Source organism: Cydia amplana, chromosome 25, assembly GCF_948474715.1.
Source record: "Cydia amplana chromosome 25, ilCydAmpl1.1, whole genome shotgun sequence".
Taxonomy (NCBI): domain Eukaryota; kingdom Metazoa; phylum Arthropoda; class Insecta; order Lepidoptera; family Tortricidae; genus Cydia; species Cydia amplana.
This window is the reverse complement of record NC_086093.1, coordinates 8,490,973-8,516,048: the sequence shown is the minus strand read 5'-3', so window position 1 is coordinate 8,516,048 and position 25,076 is coordinate 8,490,973. Positions and strand designations below refer to the sequence as shown.

General features: G+C 39.2%; 2 protein-coding genes across 2 annotated transcripts; one reads left to right on the top strand and one right to left on the bottom strand.

Annotated features, from left to right (window-relative positions):
- Positions 1-6,854: 6,854 nt before the first annotated feature.
- LOC134659468 (aldo-keto reductase family 1 member B1-like) lies at positions 6,855-24,103 on the bottom strand. Its single transcript, XM_063515109.1, has 7 exons — positions 24,022-24,103; positions 12,834-12,976; positions 9,430-9,571; positions 8,472-8,666; positions 7,902-8,101; positions 7,213-7,285; positions 6,855-6,989 (listed from the first exon to the last, which is right to left on the bottom strand). Exons 1-7 carry the CDS (start codon positions 24,088-24,090, stop codon positions 6,855-6,857), a joined length of 957 nt encoding a protein of 318 aa, XP_063371179.1. The 5' UTR covers positions 24,091-24,103.
- LOC134659484 (uncharacterized) lies at positions 13,527-15,796 on the top strand. Its single transcript, XM_063515128.1, has 2 exons — positions 13,527-13,670; positions 14,621-15,796. Exon 2 carries the CDS (start codon positions 14,633-14,635, stop codon positions 15,794-15,796), a length of 1,164 nt encoding a protein of 387 aa, XP_063371198.1. The 5' UTR covers positions 13,527-13,670; positions 14,621-14,632.
- Positions 24,104-25,076: the final 973 nt, after the last annotated feature.

Below are 25,076 nucleotides of genomic sequence, written 5' to 3'. Positions count from 1 at the left end.
TTGGTATTCCGTACCTGGTGGATGAGGACCACAGGCCCAAGTGGATATCCCAGCGCGCCGCCGATTTGTTCAAGTTCTGGAAATCTTCTATCCTGTAGAAGCGCGTGAGATTGTATGGGTGCCTGTCTACGCATTCGGCTTTCTTACACCAGTCAAATATTCCCGATGCTGAAATTATAACACACTAGCTCGAAATTTATTTACAGATTTGGCCAAACGGCTGGTTGAGGTCACTGGGTACTAAAGAGCTGGCAGCTTCCTCGCTCAACGAATAAGCGTTGCAATTCAGCGAGGAAATGCTGCCAGTATCTTTGGTACTATGCTCCAGGGGCCCTCTTTGTAGATATAGATTTTTAGTTTTCCTTTTTTAAGTTGTAGTTATAGTTTTGTAGGTAGTTTTAATTTTATTTAAGTAGGTTACTTTATTGTTAATACTTTATACATATGTTGTTGTTCAATAAAGATATACTCTTAACACACTAATAGATTTTGCCCGCGACTTCGTCTGCGTGGAATTAGTGACGGCAGCTTAAGTAAGTATAGCGCCTGGATAATGCTAATAGCAATCATTCAATTTGTTGCTTACATCAATTATTAGGCAATTCATTAACTCTTTCAATTCATCACTCTTTGAACTCTCTTTAGGGATGATTCCAACATAAGAACTATCATATGTCCTTCCCCGGGACTCAAACTATCCCATCAAAAACATTACATGTAAAAAGATGCAAGTCTCGCAATGCAATTCTTCAACTACAAAAAGTGAGATGCAATGTGAAACCAAGTCAAGTCGGTTATTTTAGTCAGTGCCACAGAATAAATAATAGTACTAAGTACAGAAGACTCACTCTCTAATAAAACGCGTCTGTTACGATCAGCACAGATATGGCCGCTAGGTGGCGACAGCGCCACGCGCGGCTTATGGCTTTCCCCAAAATTGGTGTGGAACGGATGTACTTTTAGCTACCTGTAGCAAAGCGACGAAATCGCGGAGTGAGACACGCCTGTCAGTGCCAGAGGGTGTTGACTAGAAAGTAATTAAACATTGGCATGCAGCTTAAATTAAAAGAAAAACTTATATAATTACACGATATGACTAAATAAAACCCTATTGTAACAAGAAGGTAAAAGGTCTTACGTGGCGTCTCTTGCAGCCGTTGCATCTGCGGAACCGCAACCGCTACGAACAAAACTGAAATCAAATCAATAACGCTGCTTACAACCTATTTTCTATTTATTAAATATTAGCTTTTGCCCGCGATTTCGTCTGCGTGGAGTTAGTAATTTGGGTAGCTTATTTTTACCCAATCCGCTAACGATTCCCCATACAAACTTCGACCCCCCTTTTCACCCCCTTAAAGGGTGATTTTTGGGATAAAAACTAGGTACCCTTATGTCCTTCCCCGGGACTCAAACTATCTCCATACCAAATTTCAACTAAATCGATTCAGCGGTTTAAGCGTCAAGAGGTAACAGACAGACAGATAGACAAACTTTCGCATTTATAATATTAGTATGGATTATTCTGATTATAATAAAAGTATATCTTGAATAATAAAGTATATCTTAAAAAGACAAAAACTTATGAATTAAATATATCTATGAATAAAACGAAATTAAATCTAAGAACACTAAGTAAATTTATAATTAAAAACGCAATATAAAAACTACTGAAAGAGGCCTCCCCGCGCAACCCCCGTTGCAAAGGTGCCCATTACACTCGCTGCGTTACCGCGTTGAATTGCGATGGACAGCCTTTATCTTATTCTTATTGAAGTATTTTACCTGATATACATACTGTAGTCTCAAAAATTCTAAAGGCACACATTTGCATTGGCTGAGTGTATTAATCAGAGGAGTGCAATGTCGTTACTTTGAGTTGTACCTGCACTTCAATTTCATGCCTAAGATATCAAACACTAGCTTTTGCCCGCGACTTCGTCTGCCTGGAGTTAGTAATTTGGGTAGCTTATTTTTACCCAATCTGCTTTATATCGATTTCCCATAATTTCCACCCCCTTAAAGGGTGATTTCTGGGATAAAAAACTACCATATGTCCTTCCCCGGGACTCAAACTATCTCCATACCAAATTAGAACTAAATCGGTTCAGCGGTTTAAGCGTGAAGAGGTAACAGACAGACAGACACACTTTCGCATTTATAATATTAGTATGGACTAGTATGGATATATCAAAGAGAACACACTATTCTCTTTGCCCACTCTTTGCCTATATACATTCAATTTCACGCCTATTTCATGCATCACGTGTTGCCTGGAAGCCATTGAAGAAAAAACCTACTTACATTGCTACACATATTTGGACCTAAAATGTCATTCAATAGAACTTGCAAACTATGTAAACAAAAGTTACTAGTAAATTGACATTCAGTGTCAATTTTAGTACGGCGGTTTGTTTACATAGTTAGCAAGTTCTATTGAATGACACTTTATTGTAATCCTTAATGTGTAAACAATATATCTATCTACATAAAAAGAAAATAGGAAATTAAAAATGAAACATTTTATTTGCTAATCCATCAAGTGGACGAAAACTAGAGCTTGGACGGAAACTATACTTCGTTTTTTTAGCATTAGAAATTTGGTAAACAATCTTGATGTGTCTTTTAATTAGAAAACACATTTTAAAAATAAGTTACGGTAAATATGTAACAATTATGAATCTAATACGATCTTTTATAGTCTTCTGCTTTCATAAGTAATAGTTAGGTATTGATTTTTAAATAGTGTTTTTCAATTAAAAGACATGTCAAAATCGCTTACCTTCTTTCAAGTTCTTTCTAATGCTAAAAAAACGAACTATAGCCCACCTAACTACTTTTAGGACGCTTTTAGTACAGTCACCTGCAATAATTTACACAACGAAGGCCGTTAAAATATCTGACACGATCTTATTTGTAGAGCCATAAAAGCGTGTCACATATTTTTGCAGCCTTCAAAGAGCAACATATTATTGCAGGTGACTGTACCTGAATAGGTAATTCTGTGCTATCCTTTTCAACCTTTACCTGCAGTTAGTGTGCAGGGACAATGAGATGTAATTAATTTAAGTTATTTGTGACGTTATCTATTAAAAGGGACCTTTTTTTGTCGATGGCGCTTACGCCATTAGTAACGATCTCCGATGCAAATACAATGCTGCCTGACGTTGTGCGGCGTAAGCGCCATCGACAATAAGGTCCCGTTTCATAGATAATGTCCCATTTTATTCCTTAAGACACGTGGAAATAAAACAAACCTTCTCAAACGGTAATCGTTTATTAACAGTACCTAATTTGTGTACACTTTAGCTTCACACGAGTGACGATATGATTTGATTGTATCACTTGATACTTAGGTAGTATACTTACTAACAAATATTTATAAATAGTAGGTGTTCCTAAAGCCTGGAATATAACAGCCACAGACCTAGAATCCGCTCGCGCTAATTCTATGATAACAGCAGAGGTAGATAGCCCAGAAAATTATGCCGTAACTCTGGTTGTCAAAAAAAGACGTTTGACAATTCAACTATCAGCCAGCCTATTATGGATAGCTTTATCCATCTTTATCCACGTGATAAAATAACTGTCACTGTTTAACACCGTGGGAAAGAAAGTGACGGACACCGTTTTATCACGCTGTCACGTAGACAAGAACGACCATCATATCCGTACAGAAAACATGGCGCTGGCTCCGTATTGTACAGCGCCTTGGAGGATATAATCAAACGGAGACGCCATGTCTGTAATTTTCTGTACAAAACAGTCTGCCGATTTTTGCGGGGGAGGGGAACGTCAAATGTATGCGTAACGTAAAAATAGCCATGTCAGATAAACGTCAGTCCATACATTGTGTATGACCGTTGGCCGCCTATTTTCGACAGAGGGGAAAGCCTGTTAATGGCTACTCCGTTTAGTTGTATCCTCCAAGTACAGCGCAGTCGAACTCGCAGTTACAATTGTTAGACTAAGTACCTCTCTGCTTACTACACATTTTAATTACCTAATTGACAGAAAGTTAAACTTCCAACAATAATAGTTATACTTGGTCAACCAAATCTTGTCAGTAGAAAAAGGCGCCAAATTTGAAAAATGTAGGTGCGAAGGGATATCGTCCCATAGAAAATTTGAATTTCGCGCCTTTTTCTACTGACAAGATTTGGTTGACCATCTATATTTACGATACAAGTGCGGAAAAGAGGCAATTCGAAACGAGTTGCGAATTACCTAAATATTCGCACGTGTATCGTACAACGTTTTACAGTACATAGGTGGCCCTTTAAACTTTTGACATACACACGAAAAGTGCTATTTTACGCACTAGGGCGGAAAAATAGGGTCATATGTACTGTAAAGTAATAGGTATCTGCCACTTGAGGGTACAGTCAGCAACATTAGATGCTAAGTGGGCGAGGTGTTCGAAATTACCTTGACACGCTCTTATTCTCTTAACAATAAACTCGCGTCAAGATCATTTTGAACACCTGTCCCGCTTAGCAACTTCTGCTGCTGACTGTACTTATAACTTAAAAAGAAATATAAAATAGGTGTCACGTTTTATGCTGATATATGCTGATTTCTCGGGCTTAGGGCCAGATGAAAATTCACATACGAACTCTTTATCAGTCACAGACTGTTTGGTACAACCGACCCTTAAGATCGGTATTCCTAGGATAGCGGTGCCGTCATATAGCGGCCGTCTCCATACTAAATAATACGGCTAAATATGGATGTCGTAGTATTTGTATAGAGACGGCCGCTATATGACGGCACCGCTATCTTAGGAAACCAGAGCGTTAGGGCCAGTTGCACCAACCACACTTGACAGACTGATCAACATCACTCAGAAAACTATGAAAATTCCCATACAATAAAATTTAGCGAACTCTTTAACAGTGAAAGACTGGTGCAACCGACCCTTAGTGATGATGATGGGCCGATTTCGGCCATGGCGACCATTTCGAGTCCTAGTTAGCTCGGCGCTCGTGCGCTTGAAGATGGCTGACGTGGCCGATCTTCGAGGTGAACCCCCGCGCACATTGAGGGCACGTGAGGACACCGGCCACGTGGTGGTAGTGAAGGGCACGTGAGGACACCAGCCACGTGGTGGTAGTGAAGGGCACGTGAGGACACCAGCCACGTGGTGGTAGTGAAGGGCACGTGAGGACACCAGCCACATGGTGGTAGTGAAGGGCACGTGAGGACACCAGCCACGTAGTGGTAGTGAAGGGCACGTGAGGACACCAGCCACGTAGTGGTAGTGAAGGGCACGTGAGGACACCAGCCACGTAGTGGTAGTGAATGGGAGCAGGCTTAGTACTCGTCGTGGAAAGGGTAATCAGGATGGTCGGAGCTGTAACAAGGAGATAGGAATAAGTAATTGATATACAATAGGGTATTTGACTGTATTTAAATTAAATTCTTTTACACCATGCATGAAATAAAGCACCAGAAGATTAATAGAGAAACGTAGACAGCGGTTATTTTTAGACACAATTTTTATTTTAAAACATGTATGAAACTATACAGTAGGTTTTTTTGATTGTGACGTCACATGCTAGAGTACTGTTTCATATAAATTCCATAGTAGCAAATCGTTTTGACTTTTGACAGTTCGAAAAAGAAACTGGTTTGACTAGTAGCCTGTGGACGGACTATGCTAAAGGAGACATTTGGGTCAAACACATTTTAGAAAGACACACAAACAGACACACGAGGTCACTTCTGTGGACAATACAATCAAATTTAAAAGTGGAAAAATTACTGTCTTGGATCCCCTTGACCCATAATATGGTGGAAAGATTTGCTGGCTATGGATGAGGTCTTGGTGGCTCAGATGGCAGAGCGCTGGAGTATCGATCCAGAGGCCGTGAGTTCAAGTCTCACCCAAGACAGTAATTTTTCCACTTTTAAATATGTTCTAAGCTTAATAGCATCGTTCGCAGACGTTTCTGCTTGTTAAAAATTAAAATGCAATCAAAGTTAACGACTCTGGTACGCAGATAGGTATCCAGTTCATTATTTAATTATAAAGTAGTAACGTAGTAAGTAGGTACGTAGCTAACGTAGAAAATAAGTTTTTCACCACACCAGCTCGGAAAGGCTTACTTTGCACTTCAAAAACCGATAGCAAAGTTTCATTTTATTCACATGTGAGGCAAAGTAATCAAATGCAAATTTTGAATTGTTTTCTTATGTTTGCTGGTAGAATTGACCTTTAAATGATGATTTTGGATGATAAATATTTAATAACATTCATTTGGATTTGATTTGGTTTGATTTTGTCTGATATTTTACATTTAATATTTGCTTCTGGTTTGTGTGGTGAAAACTTAGAAACCCTCGCAACGCTCAAGATTCCATTTTTCGAACCACTCGCTACGCTCGTGGTTCAATTCTGGAATCATTCGCTTGCTCGGGTATCAATATTAGCACGAGCGGTTAAACAACAACTTTGCCCCCTTGTAAAACAAATAACTATTGTTTGTGACTAACCATTTAGTAACACAACTCTATGGAACGGCGGTCAAAATCGGCGAGCCTTATTGGCGTTTCCGTCCACACCACCTTTGTTCCCGTCTGGACTGGCCTTAATATGTCTGATGCATATAGATTAAAATTGATATAAAATTAAAGATCAAATTAAAAGCCTGGCACCTGGAAGTTCTGGATGGTAAAGAATACTAACTCTTCCATTTTGCAGACGCGTCCGTTGCACTCCAAGGCCGCGATGGCCTGCAGGTCCTCAGCGGACAGCTGGAAGTCGAACACCTGGAAGTTCTGGATGGAATACTAACTCTTCCATTTTGCAGACGCGTCCGTTGCACTCCAAGGCCGCGATGGCCTGCAGGTCTTCAGGGGACAGCTGGAAGTCGAACACCTGGAAGTTCTGGATAGAATACTAACTCTTCCATCTTGCAGACGCGTCCGTTGCACTCCAAGGCCGCGATGGCCTGCAGGTCCTCAGCGGACAGCTGGAAGTCGAACACCTGGAAGTTCTGGATGGAATACTAACTCTTCCATTTTGCAGACGCGTCCGTTGCACTCCAAGGCCGCGATGGCCTGCAGGTCTTCAGGGGACAGCTGAAAGTCGAACACCTGGAAGTTCTGGATGGTAAAGAATACTAACTCTTCCATTTTGCAGACGCGTCCGTTGCACTCCAAGGCCGCGATGGCCTGCAGGTCCTCAGCGGACAGCTGAAAGTCGAACACCTGGAAGTTCTGGATGATGCGCGACTTTGTCACCGACTTGGGGATCACGATTAGGCCGCGGTCGATGGCGTATCTGCAAGAGAAACAGAAGTATTAATTTAAAGGGACTTTTTAAGGTTCCGTGGGGTAAAAACGGGACCCTATTACTAAAGCCGGGGTTACATTAGAGCCACGTCGCGCGGGACTGAGCTATAATGTAACCACGTTCATACAAAATGTATGTAACCGATTGCAATCCTACGCGTGGCGACACGCGGCATGGCTCTAATGTAACCCCGGCTTTAGACTCCTCTGTCCGTCTGTGTGTCGGTCTATTTGTCTGTCTGTCACCAGGCTGTATCTCATGAACCGTGATAGTTAGACAGTTGAAATTTTAACGACAAATACTACACCTGCATGAAATAAGATATTTTCCAGCAAGTGTGATGAAATAATTATTTACGATACAAGTGCGGAAAAGAGTAAATTGGAAACGAGTGGCGATAAATTAAAACACGACCGAAGGGTCGAGTGTTTTAAATCGATACGAGTGGCGAATTACCTATTCGCACGTGTATCGTACAACGTTTTACACATATGGCACTTTAAAATTTCGACATAGGCACGGGAAGTGCTTATTTCCGCACTAGTGCGGGAAAGTAGCCCCATATGTACTGTAAAGAATTTTAAAGTGTTGACAATGTATGTACCTGATGAGGACTTGCGCCGTGGTCTTCCCATACTTGTCAGCCACAGCCTTGATCCTGGGGTCCTCAGTCAGCTGGGGTTCTCCGGGTTTAGCCCACGGGCGGTCTGGCGAGCCGAGTGGCGAGTATGCTGTGACAGCGATGCCCTTGGACTTGCAGAAGTCGTACAACCTTTGCTGGTTCAGGTATGGGTGGACTTCCACCTGGAATTTTTGACACTAAACTCTCGCGTTCTGTACACATATTTAATAGGGAGTATTACCACAGAATAAATAACAGTACTAAGTACAGAAGACTCACTCTCTAACAAAACGCTTCTGTTACGATCAGCACAGATATGGCCGCTAGGTGGCGACAGCGCCACGCGCGGCTTATGGCTTTCCCCAAAATTGGGGCCGAACGGATGTACTTTTAGCTACCTGTAGCAAAGCGACGAAATCGCGGAGTGAGACACGCCTGCCTATAGGTATATACTGTACCTTAAACTGTTTTTTGACAAGTTTTCACATACAATTAAATATGGCAATGCTGAGCCGAGTTTGCCCGAAAGGAGTGTCTCCCCACTGGCAGTACCTGGTTAACTTGAGGAGGGATCTTGGCCACGGCGAGGACTCTCTCGATCTGCCTCTTGTTGAAGTTGGACACTCCGATGCTCCGCGTAAGGCCGGCGGAGACCAGGGCCTCCATGGCGCCCCAAGTGTCCACGTAGTCTGTTGTCGAGTAGATGACCTTGCCGGAACTGTCTGTAGGGAAGGGATCGTCGCCCTCCTGAGAAAGAAGAAACGTATGTGGGTCAATCAATTATTTCTTGTTGTTATTCTGTCCCATCAGCGAGGAGACAATAGTAGCATAGATTGTTAGAACTGCTGTACCATGTTCTACTAACATGCTCAGTACATGTCCCATTATGGAAAGGTCTTATAACTACCATAAAATGCATTATTATTGTTTTCGGGGGCCCTTGCGGATACACTTCGACCCATAGGGATCTTAATATAAAATGCAAGTTTGGTTCATTTAAATACGAAAACCCTAGAATTTTAAGAGTGACTCGGGAGACCGTAACCATAGCAACGTGTGGCAGGAAAAAGTTGATTAACCCAATTATAAATACACTTCTATCAGGATAATAACCAAAAAAGCTTTCTACTGGAATGTTAGGGACAGATGAACAGCAAGGACAGTTGAGAATTGATTTATTGATTGCACACCTTAATACAGAAAACAATACAAAGAACACAGAAGATTAAGAAGAGGCAAAACAGCAGGCGGTTTTGTCGCCACAAAGCGATCTCTCCCAGACAATGTGTATGTATTTATATCCTTTATCTTTCTGATACCTTGTACATTTTGTTGCATTTGTTATCCTCTTTTCACTCTCTCCTCTCATTTACTCAAAGGTTAACTGGAAGAGATCCCTCAAAGGGATAAATTCGCCTTTGTACTTCTTACAATTTTTTTGTCATTTTTAATATGTCTTTTTGTACAATAAAGAGTTTACTACTACTACAACCATTAGATAGGCTTTTACCTTATAAGCCTGGGGCCAGTGGATGAGGTAGAGGTCCAGGTACTCTAATCCTAGGTCCTGCAGCGTGACCTTGAGGGCTGGCTCCACCAGGTCGGGCCGGTGGTACGTACCCCACAGCTTGGAGGTGATGAACAGCTCCTCACTGAAAAAAAAACCTAGATCATCATCTTCCTCGCGTTGTCCCGGCATTTTGCCACGGCTCATGGGAGCCTGGGGTCCGCTTGGCAACTAATCCCAGTAATTGGCGTGGGCACTAGTTTTTACGAAAGCAACTGCCATCTGACCTTCCAACCCAGAGGGTAAACTAATAGGCCCGTATTGAGATTAGTCCAGTTTCCTCACGATGTTTTCCTTGATTCCTTCACCGAAAAGCGACTGGTAAATATCAAATGATATTTCGTAAGTACATAAGTTCCGAAAACTCATTGGTACGAGCCGGGGTTCGAACCCGCGACCTCCGGATTGCAAGTCGCACGCTCTTACCGCTAGGCCACCAGCGCTTCCGCGGAAATAAAACATAGATGGCGTTACAATACAATACAAATACTCTTTATTGCACACCTCATTACAGAAAACAATACAAAGAATACAGAAAAGAAGAGGGTAAACAACAGGCGGTCTTATCGCTAAAAAGCGATCTCTTCCAGACAACCTTTAAGTATTATGACTAAAGGGAAAGTTGAGGGATAATATGTTTCCAAAAATTGGAAAAATCCTCGAAAAAAGAAAAAAGTTTCATATTGATATTGAAACTTGAAAATATCGATATTCGTACAAAAATGGGGCATTATCTATGAAAAAGGACCTTATTGTCGATGGCGCTTACGCCGCACAGCGTCGCACGGCATTGTATTTATATCGGAGCATCGTTAATAATGGCGTAAACGCCATCGACAACAAGGTCCCTTTTCATAGATAACGTCACACATATTTTCTGACTATCTATAGGTATTTATAGATGACGCCCGTCTGTGTCTAGTTCTAGATTCTAGATAGATACTAATTTTTAATAGGTACCAAATCTCATTGATTTCTGGATTTGACAGCTAATGTAGATGGCGTCGTACGGCTCCGTACATTATGTTGTATGTAACTCTGGGTAGGTACCAGAAGTTGACGTTTGATAGTTTTACAGGTGGTGCAGTAGTTACAGCGCCATCTTCTTCAGCTGGCTCTTCAAATAAGATCGTGGATCGTGTCAGATATTTTTGCGGCCTTCGTTGTGTAACATATTGTTGCAGGTGACTGTACAACCAATAATTAACTAAAATTTTAACAAATAGACAATTCGTACTCTTCATTAAAGATCAATTTTTCCAAAGCCATTTTATGATATCAAAAGTTATAATTCAAAGCAATAGCACATGAATCATGATTAATAAAACCGACAAAAAATCTTCCTATCTTAGTGAACAGGTGCTAAAACAATACTGCCATAAATACGTTCAAGGTCGCGTTATCGTGATTCATGGTGTGATAACACTGATTACTTGTGCACAAAGTGTTATCAACCAATTATACCGTAACGAAATTCTGACTAAGAATTTTAAAAAGCATCTTAATATAGACAGGCGTGGCTCACTCCGCGATTTCGTCGCTTTGCTACAGGTAGCTAAAAGTACATCCGTTCCACCCCAATTTTGGGGAAAGCCATAAGCCGCGCGTGGCGCTGTCGCAACCTAGCGGCCATATCTGTGCTGATCGTAACAGACGCGTTTTGTTAGAGAGTGAGTCTTCTGTACCTAGTACTATTATTTATTCTGTGATATAGATTAGTTTAGCTTTTAACTTTCGTTTTAATTTTAGCTTTTAATTTTAGATAGTATGTGGTGTTTGTTATGTTCGAGTAGAAAATTAGAACTTTATTAAAGCTTTATGTTTTTAGATGGTTATCGTCTTCACTGATACATGTAAGAGGGAGTTTTATTAATTGACCGAAGCGTAGCGAAGGTCTACATTTTGACTCGGGCATTTTGCTTTTGTATGTCCGGATGTTCTCCTCTACAGGTCGCAATTCTTAACCGATTTTCGTGAAATTTTGTGACCGAATTCTATGACTAAATAATTTTTTTTTGTCGATCCGGTTTTTGGAAATTTTTCAAAATGGCGGAGTCGTGATAGCTCCCGCCTAAACAAATAGTCGTATCGGTATCATAAGAGTTTTTTCTTTTTGAGATATGTTTATATTTATAGATTAAATGGCCAAAAATTCAGAAAATTTGTATCGCTGGTTTTGGCGGTATTTAGATATTTAGTTTTTACTTGAGAATGAGTAGCTAAATTTCGTCAGCTTTAGTAAGAACTATAATGGTGTATTTTGCAAACGTTCGCTTTTTTTGTTTGCATCGGCAGGTCCCTGGTTCCATCCCCAGTAATTGTATACTGCTACATAACTTTTTGTATTTTTTTTTATACTTAAATTTAGTATAGTTGTTTTTTTATTTTGAAAAAATTAAAAATTTCGTATTTTTTATTTATCAAGCGCGGGTTAAGCGTATTCGTTTAATTTTTGTTTGTAGCTTTATGTAGTTTTTAATTTTTGTTTATATTACATGTACTATACCTATATTTTAATAAATATTTTTGCCATACATTTATCCAGTTTTAAGCTCTGCTCGCGAGGTCTACAGCTCACAGAGCCACTAGTTAGGTACGTGTTTAGACTTGGTTTAGACCCCTCCCGTCAAGCCGAATATCACCAAGTATCACGCTGATTTAACCCTCAAAATGATACCGGATGTTATATCGAGTGATAATAAGTTAATAGATAGATGTAGCGATCATTAATAATTCATTAAGTACACACGTTACACGCCCATTTGGGCGAGGCAACTGCTTAGGTATTCCGATACATAGGGCTGCAGAGACTACACATAAGTTTTTGTTCAATAAATAACTACTGTAACTCAGTGGTCCTTGATTGTCTCCCGATTTGTATGAAAATAAGGCATTTACCACTGCGTTACCATTTTTTTACATTAATTAGTATTAATATTCTAATTTTGGTCTAAAAATTCCGAGATTTGGTTCAGGTAGGTACAATTTGGGAATGAATACGGTAGTCGGTACTTACAATTTTTATACACGAATTCAATATCTCAGTATCATACTTTTTTGTGGCAATAGATTAATGGTCATGAAAGCGTAAAGAATAACCCAGTCAAATAGTGATTTACCGTATTTTATGAACGCTTGAAAATTCTGGGATATCGGATATCACATGCGCGTTGCCTTATATTAGCTGTCTATCGATCTTTTCAAATGTGGTGGACGGACCTTTACTCGGATATCCATCTGGCATCTATGCACGCCTCGCCGCAGTGTGTGAGCAAGACAGCGTTATGTACGTATATAGTGATGTCTCGCTCTCACAGGAATGGCATTTAATATGAAGACCGCCTTACCGTTTGACAACTCCCTCCTGTATCTTGGCGGCGAGCGCGGCTCCCACCTCCTTCTCATTGCCATAGATGTGCGCGCAGTCGATGTGTCTGTAGCCGGCGTCTATAGCGTCCTTTACGGCCTGCGTCACCTGTCCAGGCTGGGACTGTGGACAAATTGTATTGGAAATAAGTTGGTCAGTGTGTCAGTGTCAGTACATATCGGGACGGTATAAAGCCCCCTCCACACTCGTATTCGCGACGCGATTCGCGCTCGAGTGTGGAGGGAGCTTAACGTCTCGCCGGTGAAACGAAATAGCCATACTCTGGCAAAGCCCTTTGTCGAAAAAAAGTCCAATTTTGTATGGAAGACCAAACCTTCACGCCTACATTTTTCAAATTAGCCGTCCTTTTCTACTGATGGAAATGGCTTGCCAGGCTATAATTATATTATACATATAATTTGCTCTTTTTGACGGATTACTGTTTAAAAGCCGTAACACACTACCGCACCGCACCTATAAGTGAGAGTGAGAGAGAAATATCTCTTTCTCGCTCTCACTTATGGATGTGGCGCACCGTGACCTTGGTGCGGTGCGATAGTGTGTAAAGGCTATTACATGTGTACTAGGCATTAATTTATACAGCCATGGCCATTGAGATTGAAAAAAAAAATTCATCGGCAGCTGTCACTGTCACTTTTATGCTATTTCTATTGTTGATATTAGATGCTTTTTCTATTTCATCACAATTTTTTTGTAATTTAACTTTTTAAGTAATAAATCATTAATATCCGTAAAATCTACGACAAGTATAACCACGCTGTGAACTGAATAGGAGTCTTAAAAAGCGTATAACACTGTAAGTTTAAATCATGTCGATTATGTCGATCTATTTATCAATGAAATTAATGAGAATAATGATGTCTGATAGGTATTTTTAGAGTCTGTGAGAAAAGAGAAGAGTCATGAAATGTATGGGGTCTAATACCTACATTCTACGACTTTTCTCTTTCCGCACAGACTCTATCAACAGCAATCGCATGCAAAATACTCGACAACGATGTGCCAAATTAAGACATTTTGTGTGTAGTTAATTATAGGCATAGGGCATAGGCCTTATAATTTCATCTTTTCTACAACAAAACAAAAACAGTGAAACGCACTCAATTAGCTTACACTTTGGTTTTTTATCGTTCTAGATAAGATAAGATATAGATAAAAGATAGTTTATACAAGTATGCATAATTACAATGCGCTTATGAACGTCAAATAAAGCTAGGTAGACCGGCTTCTAGTTACACGAACTAGTTTTTATTAACAAAATTTTTCCATTAATACACAGAATAAATAATAGTACTAAGTACAGAAGACTCACTCTCTAACAAAACGCGTCTGTTACGATCAGCACAGATATGGCCGCTAGGTGGCGACAGCGCCACGCGCGGCTTATGGCTTTCCCCAAAATTGGGGCCGATCGGATGTACTTTTAGCTACCTGTAGCAAAGCAACGAAATGATTAAGATAACACTCAAGGTCTCTCAACACTATTAATAACCCCACTGTTTGTTACCTCAATAAATTAGTCCAGAAAGGACATCGCTATTTTTGTGTCTTAACACATTTAGTGCCGAAAAGCCGACTATCAGTTATTTTATGATTTCGTTCCCAGGCCGGACGACCCGATAGTCGGCACGACCCGATAGTCGGCACTACAGCTTTATATGACGAAATTATTGTGGCCTCGCGCGGATGTCCTCTTTGGCTGGGTGGCAATAAATGTGTTAATTATTCATGTCTCCTTGGTTTTAGGTATAACCAATAATGGCTGCGTCTCTGGCAGACTTAATGCAGAAACTTGGTACTACACAGTATTCCATAGGCGCACAACATTGGGTGAACGTAACACATATAACCGATCCTGGCGATTTCTACGTCCGTCCAACAGCTTACAGAGATTATTTGCCTATTTTACAACAACATCTAGGACCTGCCGATGCTATAAAGCTACAAATAGGCAGTAATGTTGTGTTTAAATCAAAAACAAATAAGAATCATGTCAGAGGACAAGTAAGAAATATAAGAAATGAGAATGAGACAACTTTATATGACTTATTCGCTCTTGATTACGGCTTTACAGAAGCTGTGGCTATAGAAGATTTAAAGCAGCCTCTAGATGCATGCCCAGTGCCATCTCTTGTCTTACATTGTCAACTAGGTGATTGTCAACCAAAAAACAATGATTCTTTTGATGATGAAGCGATTGAAGCTATGGTCTATTATGTAGGTGACGAAAGAGCTAAAATGATAGTCCAAGGAAAAACTGGGGACAAATACATAGTGCAACTGATCAATACATGCCCTGAAGACATTGCAACCATGTTGGCACTAACGGAATACACATGTTTCGGTTACGGCAACAATGTTATAAGCCGAATGCCCTCCATAGACCAACCAAAACTATACTATACATACAAAAAAGTAAAAGTAGGGGACACTTTAAATGTCAGAGTGCAATCTGGGGATTCATTAAAGAGTTTTTTTGTTTGTGAAATTGATGATCATAACCAATTTATCAAAGAGTTGAACAACTTGAAGGAATACTATTATTTAGAGCAGGATTTTGCCGCTGAAAACTTGAAGCGTGGTAAAGCTGTAGCTGTGTTTTCAGACTGGTATTCGAGGTATGAGCGAGGGATTATAACAGATGTTATTATTCCGGAGAAAAAAGCCGTGGCTCAGCTAGTCGACTGGGGTATTAAGACCGATATATACATGGATGCTACGCGGCTCAAAACGATGTCGAGGGAATATTATTTTTTGAGACCGTCAATGGCCATCTATTGCATGGCTGACGAGAAACAAGTATGGGACAATAAATTAAACAGATACCTGTATCCGGGACATGAATTTGTGATAACAGTCAATAAGGTTGGATATCAACTAGATACACCTTGTGTAGTAACTATATCTAAACCTCAGAAATGAAATCTTATTATTAAAAATTGATTATTATTTTCATAGAAATGGAAAATTTTCTTACAGAGTTATGTGACATTCTGATGAAAAGGTATCACTTAAAAAGAACGATTTCAATATTTTTAATAGCACCATTTTGGTAACTGACACAATGGGCACTTTTTTTAATAATGACAATATATGTGTGATTTTCAAGCAACTGATCATTTATGAAATGATTTAAATACTTTTAATTTATTTATTAGTCTAAGTTAAATGTACGATTAACACTCTATTTGTAAGGTGATGTTTTTATAATTAATAATTATTTATTTCAGTTTTCAGTTCAGTTATAGCCTTAGAAAAGAGTAATTTTGACTGTAGAAGTTATAAAATCGATTTAGAGTTCCGCCTTTTTCTAGTACAGTCAGCAGCAATAGTTGCTAAGCGGGCGAGGTGTTCAAAATGATCTTGACGCGACTTTATTGTTAAGAGAATAAGAGCGCGTCAAGGTAATTTTGAACACCTCGCCCGCTTAGCAACTTCTGCTGCTGACTGTACCAATGTGGGAGTTTGTACAATACAAGTAATGCTGCCGTGCCCTTTGATAAAAATAGGTTTATTTAAGACATAATTTTAGAATTCAGGGGAAACACAGACATTCCATTTAATAATAATAACCAAACATAGGTACCTACATGATCGACTTTTTACATTGATAACATACTACGTACTACTACAGTATAACATATCGTAAAGTATGTACTTTGAAATTGAAAAAAAAAGATAAATGCAGATAAAATATGCTTAATTTCTTGAAATATATTATATGAAATATATTTCTTGAAAACCTACCATACCGCGATAATGGGGTTGGCCGGTCGAAGTATTTAGCAGATGGACGCTGCCATGGCGCTATTGCAGCTCGTACGTAAGGCTATATTCGTAGAATAAGTTAATTTTAAGAACATATATTTATTTGTTGTTTTTTATGGAGCGACATGCTTACTTCTGTGACAAGCTCAAATAAAGAGAAAAAAAAAAGTATTTAGCAGATGGCGCCATCATAGCTTGCCCTGTCAATCCCTAGAATTGGATCATATTTTTGTTTTTTTAATGCTCTGGATGCCAGCCATTTAACACTTTCACTACCAGGAACCCACCTGGTGGGCGCTCGCACTTTGCTCAGATGCCGGACAACCCGCTGGGCGGGTTGTTTTATACGCAGCTATAGACGACCGGTTTCTGGGGTAGTGCGCCGTTTTTTGTCTGGTAGTGAATGTGTTAAGCAATGATATTATATAACCATAGATAGGTTATACTCATACTTGAGGAGCACAAAAAATACTTCCATATTTATTTCTGTGCCTACGAAGAAATCTGTTATTTTTGATAAGTTTTCTCATTACATCCATCTTTGTCACACTCGTTGTTAAACATAAGGTCCTCTTTCTCTTTCGGTGTGCGGGAGCTCGTTAGCACGTGCACATTTCGCGCTTGTCCAGCTGCGTCTAAAGGAAACTTGTCCAATTTGTCACAAGTTAAGCGCTTCAATTTTGGAACGCCTATACCACACACACCTATCTTGAGTTATAAATCATTGGTGTTAAGCCAAATCTCATAGAAAAAGGGGCAAGCTATGATGGCGCCTTCTGCAAAACACTTCGACCGGCCAACTCCATTATCGCGCTATGGTAGGTTCTCAAGAAATAGGACTATTTTATCTGCATTTATCTTTTTTTATTATTTATCATTTATCTGCTTCTCTATCGCTCTTGAACCTAACCTTTTGGACGCCAATGACCGATATATCCGCACCGTAGGTTGAACGCCAAAGACCGATTAATCGGTCACATATCACAGAGCAACATAGACCTACGTGCATATGCATAAAGTTCAATTTCAGTTTTGACACTTCGGTGACGTGGCGTCAGCGTGACAGCTTTTGTGTTTGTCACGGCGTCGAAAAGGTTAAAGAGGCAGAGGGGCTACCGCCAAAACCGAAATTCGCAAATTGCGGGGATCTTTCTCTTTTGCTCCAATGCAGGCGTAATTAGAGTGACAGAGAAAAATGCCCGCAATTTGCGAAATTCGATTTTTGCGGTTATAGCCCAGATAACGAAATTTCGATTTCGGGTCTCTGTAATTGGGTCTCTAGAGATTATGGCGTTATTCATAAACGGCTGCTAACTTAATCAGATGATCGTCGTTTGTCCCCTATTTGTCGTTATGCCATAGAGAGGGAGAAACGATGATCATAAATAAATAAATCTTATAGGACATTATTACACAAATTGACTAAGCCCCACGGTAAGCTCAAGAAAGCTTGTGTTGTGGGTACTCTGATACGATACGATATAGGTATATAATATTCTTCTTATTATTCTTGTTTTTTATTCTTGGTATTCTTGGTAGGTGTATAGTGGTAATCCTATCTTATTAAAATGTTTAGAGTAATATATTATGCATGCTGTGTTCACCTGTAATTGGTGGCGCAATTATAATTTAATATTACGCAAGTGTGTTAGTCTATAAGTTGTTGTTGCCACTGTTGGTGAACCTTAATAAAAAAAGTAAAAATAAAATAAAATATACAAATAAAACAACCATGACTCAGGAACAAATATCTGTACTCATCACACAAATAAATGCCCTTAGCTGATTAACTTAGCAGACGTTTATGAATAAGAGGGTTAGAATAAAAAATGGTGTTAGATTTTTCCCTGGACTCTTCAATTATTATAATTACCTAGTAACTAATTTTCTGTTCTGTCAAATCCCAATTAGTTAAAATAATTTCATCTTTAATATATGTTTAATGCGTTACACACACAGAGACTGCTTAAATGCATTTTAAATAGTGTTATTTATGAGTTATGAGTGCGAGATTTAAAATTAAACAATTTAATTTGGAGTTTTGTATTTTATTTATACCTATTTTAACGATAACTTGCATGAACAATTATAATATCTTAAGCTTTAAACCGCCATTTCTTATAAAAATTTATATTACATGCACACGCCAACATTAAGATTAATACAAACATACATTGGGGCATTATCTATGAAAAGGGACCTTATTGCCGATGGAGCTTACGCCGCACAGCGTTGCGCGGCATTATTATTTATATCGAAGAATCGTTAATTCGTTAAGCGCCATCGACAATGAGGTCCCTTTTCATAGATAACGTCACAAGTATACAGGGTGGCTAAAAAATTACTGTGTTCCTGTTGCCAGGGAGGTTTTGGAATTATACTGAGCAACTTTTATTATGAGACAAACCACGAAATCGCGCAAAAAAAAATTGGCTTTTTCATACAAATTGGCTGGTCCATTTTCTATGGGAGATTAATTAAAGAGCCATATGTAGGTACTGTAAAACGATGTTCATTATACGTGCGAAAAGGTAATTCGCAACTCGTGTCGATTTACAACACTCCCCTCGGTCGTGTTTCAATTTATCGCCACTCGTTGCGAATTTCCTACTTTTCGCACTTGTATAATGTACTTATATTATTAGAACATGATGCAAACCAGGGATGTTGCGGATGCAGATTTTTTGACATCCGCGGATGCGGATGCGGATGCGGATTTTTAAAGGCTCACATCCGCGGATGCGGATGCGGATGCGGATGTCAAGATTAGGTACTTAGAAAACGTCAAATATTACATTTTTAGTATTTTTTTAGGGTTCCGTACCCAAAGGGTAAAAACGGGACCCTATTACTAAGACTCCGCTGTCCGTCCGTCCGTCCGTCCGTCCGTCCGTCCGTCTGTCACCAGGCTGTATCTCACGAACCGTGATAGCTAGACAGTTGAAATTTTCACAGATGATGTATGTCTGTTGCCGCTATAACAACAAATACTAAAAACAGAATAAAATAAAGATTTAAGTGGGGCTCCCATACAACAAACGTGATTTTTGACCAAAGTTAAGCAACGTCGGGCGGGGTCAATACTTGGATGGGTGACCGTTTTTTTTGCTTGTTTTTTTTTCTTTTTTTTTTTCTCTATTTTTTGTTGATGGTGCGGAACCCTCCGTGCGCGAGTCCGACTCGCACCTGGCCGGTTTTTATTAAAAAAACCAAACGTTTAGTATTTGAGCAAGAATATAGGTGTGTTATATTTAATAAACAGTAACTTCGCCGACTTTTCTGGATCTAGACGATTTCGTTATAGGTAATGACGAAATTACCTAGCACTTACGCCGCCGCTAAGACGTTCCTGTACCGACTTGTTCAACATCCGCATCCGCATAAGCTCCGCATCGATTTTATGCGGATGCGGATGCGGATGTTGAAAATAATGCGGATGTTCCGCGGTTGCGGATGCGGATGCGGATGTTCGCAACATCCCTGATGCAAACATTTGGTCAATTCTTGGTTGTTAATGTAATATAGAAATGTATGTAAGTACAGTCAGTTGCTAAGCGGGCGAGGTGTTCAAAATGACCTTGACGCGACTTTATTGAGAATAGCGCGTCAAGGTAATTTTGAACACCTCGCCCGCTTAGCAACATTTTACATTTGTTTTGCGATGAACTGCATGTCTGAGCTCTGATTGTTAGTTAGTTAGGTCAGGCGTGTCTCACTCCGCGATTTCGTCGCTTTGCTACAGGTAGCTAAAAGTACATCCGTTCGGTCCCAATTTTGGTGGCTAGCCATAAGCCGCGCGTGGCGCTGTCGCCACCTAGCGGCCATATCTGTGCTGATCGTAACAGACGCGTTTTGTTAGAGAGTGAGTCTTCTCTTCTGTACCTAGTACTATTATTTATTCTGTGGATGAACAGCATGTCCGAGCTCTGATTGTTAGTAAGGTATCGTCAGTATCGATCTCTGTTAGTTATAAGTTATAATTTATTATGAGTCATATCCTGTTAATATTTAAACAGCCTGCATTTGTATAGAGAGTATAAAGACGACCGTGGAAGTTTACTCGTGCTGGCTCAATTCAATATTGATAACATTTTTGTTGTTGGTCAGTTGGTCAAACAAAATTTGTCAGTAAATAAGAACAAAAAAAACCGGCCAAGTGCGAGTCGGACTCGCGTTCCAAGAGTTCCGTACATTAAGTCCGACTCACGCTTGACTGCACATTTTTAGGTTTTCCTATCATCTATAGGTAAAGAACTATTTTGTGTATTATTTCAAAATTTTAGGGGGGTATGGTAATTTTTTGCCTATTTTCTTGAATAACTGCTAAACTATTTATCCTAAAATTATAAAAAAAAATTGAAGGCTGGCCAGTTATTGAAACCTTATACTAAAATGAATTCTGTGAAATGAATAGGTGAATATACTTGGTCAAGCAAATCTTGTCAGTAAAAAAGGCGCGAAATTCAAATTTTCTATGGGACGATATCTCTTCGCGCCTACATTTTTCAAATTTGCCGCCTTTTTCTACTGACAAGATCTGCTTGACCAAGTATAGAATTTATTTTTAGTTTAGGGTGGCCAGTTATTGGCCGGTGGCCAGTTACTGGCGAATTACCCTAGTATGATTCTCTCTGTCTATGTTTGAAATGAGCTATATTTGTGCTAATCTGTGGAATGTACAGTCGCGCGCTGTATTTCCGAACCATTAACCGATACGACCCTCAAGAAAAGAGCGTAACTCCCATCTTACGATGCACACACACACAAAAAAACTTAGGTTTTTATTTTTCTTAAATAGTTATTTGTACAACAAGAGATCAAAGTTTGATATTTCTTCGAGTGCTTATTTTGAGGCCCGTGCAAGCGAAAGATTCTATACTAATTTAGAATCTTGAGCGTAGTAAGGGACTCAAAAGCGCACGAGATGTAAATAACTTTGATCTCGTGTAGTTCACAAAACTTTTCACCTCAGCAGTGAGAACATATTAGAGAACCCGGAAAATGTATTCCTTTTTCATCACTTACCTATTCACTCATGTTTTCTTAAGATATACCAACAATTAAGTTTTCACCTCAGCCGCTCGAACAAGGGTACTTTGCTACTTAATAACAGTGAGCAAAATCGCATTTTGCTCACTGAGTGAGCAAAATCACATTTTGGTCAATTTGACTCACTCAGTGAGCAAAATGCGATTTTACTCACTGTTTTTAAGTAGCAAAGTACCCTTGTTCGAGCTGCTGAGGTGAAAATGTTATTTCTTGAATCAGACTCACGATTTCCATTTAAATAAAAAAGTGTGTCGATTTTTTGCTGACCATACGTGCTTGTATGGCTTTTTGTATCGTACCTACATGATTCCTGTGAAGACCGGTACGGAACCTTCCATTTAGCGTGGCCCGACACGCACTTGGCTGCTTTTCTCATAGGTAATAAATACGCTTTGCTTTACCACTTGAGACGTGTTTTTCCTACTCGTCGACTGTAATGATTGAATTAAGATTTCGTATACCAAACTGTAATTGCGTATACTTTTCATGTATGGGCTCCCAACTCAACTATAATATTCATAAGCAAACGCTGTAGTCACCTATAATGGATTTGACCAATCACGTGGCGCCGCGGTCCAGTGGAGAAGACACCTACGCGCTACTATTTCATGAGTAACATTCATAGGTATTTTTATACACGTGTTGATGTCTTTTGTATACTTAATACTTACTATTTAGGTACTATTCTTTGATTATCGTAGAAAATGTATTATTTTATAGTTCGTTTTTTTTAGCATTAGAAAGAACTTGAAAGCGTACGTATCTACGTTAAGTACCTTTATGTTGTTTTGTCCTTTGGAAGGTATAGATAAAAAATAACTGTATTTGCTTAGGCCCTGGTCTCCTATTTTATGCTGTACGCGGCGTCTGGCGTCAGCGTCAACGTTTTTGAACAAAAAAGACGCTGACGTCGACGTCTAAAACAGACCACAACAGTACATCTCTATAGTAAGCATCGTGACGCAGACGCTGTAAGCGGCCGATGGCGTTTATAGGAGACCAGGGCCGGTAATCCCTATAATCCCTGAAACTCATAAAAAAGTATTTTACAACATGATATGATAACATTGAAAAATAAATCATCATTATATTATCGGACAATTGCTGAAATTAAGGGTCGTTTGCACCAAACAGTTTGTTATCGTTAGAGAGTTCGCTAAGTTTCATTGTATGGAAAGTTTCATAGTAAACTGCCGCGGCGCACCGCGTGACGTTGATGGGCTTTTTCTAAAATAAATATCGAAAACCCGATTCTTTCAAATCTGGACGTTCTTGGGCTCATTCTACTCAGAATCGACAGCACTCTCCATCCTACCATTAAAAAAAGATGTCCCAAAATTTTGTATGAAAATTGTACATTCCACTACGTCACGTTACATACAAGTGAAATTTTTTCTCATACTAAAAACGTGACGTAATGGAATGGACATTTTGGGACATCTTTTTTTAATGGTAGGATGGAAAGTGCTGTCGATTCTGAGTAGAATGAGCCCAAGAACGTCCAGATTTGAAAGAATCGGGTTTTCGATATTTATTTTAGAAAAAGCCCTCATCAGTCTGTCAAGTACGGATGGTGCAACTGACACGGTCGGTTGCACCAAACTGTTTGTTATTGTTAAAGAGTTCGCTAAGTTTTATTGTATGGAGTTTCATAGTAAACCGTCGCGGCGCGCCGCGTGACGTTGATCAGTCTGTCAAGTGCGGATGGTGCAACTGACACTAAGGGTCGGTTGCACCAAACTGTTTGTGATTGTTAAAGAGACTGTATAAAATGCAACTTTCTTACCAGTTTTTTAACAATCGAGAGCGTGGTAAAAAAATAAATTAACCCCCCCTTCCCCTTATGTGCCAAAAAATAATAATTTAATGCCAGAAATGCTGGTAGAGAATGCCTCATGGCATTAAGTTCGCCTTTTGTACATTAAGTTATTCTTTTGTGCAATAAAGTTTAAATAAATAAATAAATAAATGTCCAACATCATTTTGGAAAAGAGCTGATACTCTTAAAACCACTGGACCGATTTCCATCAAAAAGTCCCAATCGGTCCAGATTTCTTTGAAAAATCGTGAAACGAAAAAAAAGCAAAGATCCTAACGAATTGAATTGAGAACTTTGTGAAGCCGGCTAAAATTAAATACCTAGGTACTTAGCCCCTTATACATAAAACTTTACGAGCCTAGTTAAATTATGTTTTATCGCTTTCTTACAAATATACATAAGTCAAAATGACAGGTAAAGACAAACGATTATTAGCTAATTTTTGTAGCGCGTTTATGAATAGGGGGTTATTTGCTGTCAAAATACCTAGGTTTACGAATGAACAACTAACCTTCCACGTCCCAAGCCCTAGGATCGGGCAAGTCTTCCCATTATTGAAGGTAACCACAGGAACAGTCATCACAAACCGGTATAAGTATGTTATCTTATCAATAATATCTATAGTAAACGCCTCTGTACGTATCGGTGTCTTGACGCGGACTGAGCGGAGCGGAGCGGACGCATAGTGTATTTATAAGTTAGGTTTCGGGTTCCATTGCGTCGATCGATATTTAATATTTATTGAAATAAATAAGCTAAAAGGGGCGCCAATGCGCTGTAAAATTAAGTAATAATAAATCTATAGGTAATAAAATTATAAGATAAATATGACAGGAATTAATAAGCTACGTATGTTGATTCGCAAAAACATAAAAAAAATCTTTAAAAGTTTATGAGTTTGGTCGGCAAACAATTAAGTCGCAGTCAGGTGCAAAAGATAAAAAAATATTGAGGAGTGTAAGTGGGTATATGAATTAATGCAAATATACACTACTTGTTACTGTACTGTCACCTGCAATAATATGTTACACAACGAAGGCCGCAAAAATATCTAACACGATCTTATTTGTAGAGCCATAAGAGCGTGTCGCATATTTTTGCGGCCTTCGAAGAGTAACATATTTTTGCAGGTGACTGTAAATTTCATTAGTAAATATGTGTATGTATAGGTATACTATTGGTGGCTCTGTGATCCTCGCTCGAGATAAGATTTAAAAAATGTAAAATGACGAATATTTATGTATGTACTACTTCGTTGAGATAATATGATCAGAGATCACAGCGAACTCATAATGGTCTTAAGTAATACTATAGACCATACTGGCTTTTATAAAAACATACAATTTTAAAATATAATCAGTCGCACCAAAGAAACCGTACCCTAACTTTGCAAACGTGACGTAACTATGGAAGAGTAATTAATTATCTTTGGTAATTATCCTTCCGTTCAAGGCAAGGATGAAGTTATGCGAAAATTGCTCTTATATAGGTAACAGGTACATAGTTGGTCAAACCAAATTTGTCAGTAAATAAGAACAAAAAAACTATACTCATCCTGTTCTTTTG

Bases quoted from the DNA above. Each gene is read 5' to 3' on its own strand.
- LOC134659484 (XM_063515128.1), top strand. From the start codon at position 14,633: ATGGCTGCGTCTCTGGCAGACTTAATGCAGAAACTTGGTACTACACAG.
- LOC134659468 (XM_063515109.1), bottom strand. From the start codon at position 24,090: ATGACTGTTCCTGTGGTTACCTTCAATAATGGGAAGACTTGCCCGATC. The intron at 9,572-12,833 runs GTAAGGCGGTCT...TTTTTTTTTCAG, and splicing joins CAGGAGGGAGTTGTCAAACG to TGAGGAGCTGTTCATCACCT. The intron at 7,286-7,901 runs GTACATACATTG...TTTCTCTTGCAG, and splicing joins ACGGCGCAAGTCCTCATCAG to ATACGCCATCGACCGCGGCC.